The sequence below is a fragment of the Carassius carassius genome, chromosome 28 (genome assembly GCF_963082965.1).
Source record: "Carassius carassius chromosome 28, fCarCar2.1, whole genome shotgun sequence".
NCBI classification, from domain to species: domain Eukaryota; kingdom Metazoa; phylum Chordata; class Actinopteri; order Cypriniformes; family Cyprinidae; genus Carassius; species Carassius carassius.
In genome coordinates, this window is record NC_081782.1 from 774,731 (window position 1) to 776,343 (window position 1,613).

General features: G+C 39.1%; 1 protein-coding gene across 1 annotated transcript in view; it reads left to right on the forward strand.

Moving 5' to 3' along the window:
• The first annotated feature begins 601 nt into the window (after positions 1–601).
• The window catches only part of LOC132108339 (START domain-containing protein 10-like), a 25,015-nt gene continuing 24,003 nt past the window's right edge, over positions 602–1,613 (forward strand). Inside the window, exon 1 of the mRNA XM_059515041.1 lies at positions 602–1,136. Coding sequence (XP_059371024.1) covers positions 963–1,136 — 174 coding nt within the window. The 5' untranslated portion in view covers positions 602–962. The remainder of the gene's footprint in view (positions 1,137–1,613) is intronic.

Sequence of the window (1,613 nt, forward strand, 5' to 3'; positions counted from 1 at the left end):
ATATTTATTTATTTTAATTATTAAAGATGTTCCATTAAATACATTTAATTAATGCAATTATTATTATTATTATTACATTCATCATTTAATACATTTAATAAAATTAACATTTAATAAATAATTATTGAAATTATTGATTATGTTTGTATTACATTTACTATTAAACATTTTTTTATTTATTTATTTAGTCATTTAGCAGACACTTTTATTCAAAGCAAACATTTGATTGTTTTTATTTAATAAAATATTAGTAGTATCGTATCATGTCTCAATCTGTTGATTAATTCTGAATATATTTTTTCTCGAAATTTATCAGTCGTCATTCTATATCTCCTGCTACTATTATTTATTTTGCAAATTCTCCTCTGCACTGAGTTTCATGCATGACTTTGCCTCAATAATGCTAAAATACTGAGTAACTTAATAAAGACTTACTGACGCCTCATAATTATGATTTTCGTATGTGTGATGTTGTTTTGTTTGTAGAGTAATCTCAATACAAGACTATTTAGAAGAAGACGAATCGATAAATGTGATGGTTATGATGGGAAGCCGGTAACACGTCAGCGCTGTGCGCGTGCACGAGGGTGGGCGGGGCTCAGCTGTCAGTCACGTCTGCGCGCTCCCGCTCATCTTTCACGCACGCACGAGCGCAGCGGGATGTAACAGCTGCTCACGCGTTTGCGTTTACTCGTCTTCCATGCACTGATATTAGTAGACTACGTCAGTTTTTTCGCACGCATCTGGATCTTTAAACGCGCGCACGCGAATCCGGATAAGAAACCGCGGAAATTCGGTTCCCAGAGAGAGAAACCGCAGGTGCGTTTAACGCGCGCGTCTCTCTCGCGCTAATTACAACGCGACGCGCGTCCCATCGCAAGCGTCAGCGAATCCTCAAAGTTTAAAAGCGAACTCCGGTGTTAGTTCACCCGGGATCCGGTCTCAGAACAGAAGAGGGGAGGATGATGAAGACGAGGATGTCCGAGGAAGAGGTTCTGATCCCGGATGACCGCGCGTTTAGCCGCTTTAAACACGAGTGTGAATCCGAGGAGGACTGGAGTATCACCTACAACAAGAGCAGCATCTGTGTGTGGATCCAGGTGCTGGAGGAGGAGAAGAGCCTGCACAGGATCAAGGTGAGCTCCAGCTCCGCTTCTGATGGAAGAAATCATATCTGTGTCCCACTCAGAAGTGTAGCAGTAGACAACAACACATTGTATCGGTCACAATTATACATTGAGTGAAGATCATGTTCCATGAAGATGCGTTGAGTTACTTTTGATTAGTAATATGCATGGCTAAAAAAAAAAAAAAAACACTGTGCATGGTCCAGGGTTTTTGTGCATTTGATCCATCAAGCTTTTATGGCTCATATACACTGTTCTGTTTTTGCAGTGATGTCATAGAAGAACCATAACTGGTTCGGTTCCTACAAGAACCTTTTTGAAGAACATTTAAAAAATTGGACCAATGATGCCAGTAAAAAACCTTTATTTGTAATAATGAGAATATGGAGGAAACACCAGCTAGGTTTTATTCAAATATATGCAGATGCTGGTGTTTATGGGGCAAAAACCAAGAGATTCTGATTGTAATGTAAATCAGTGGGACCT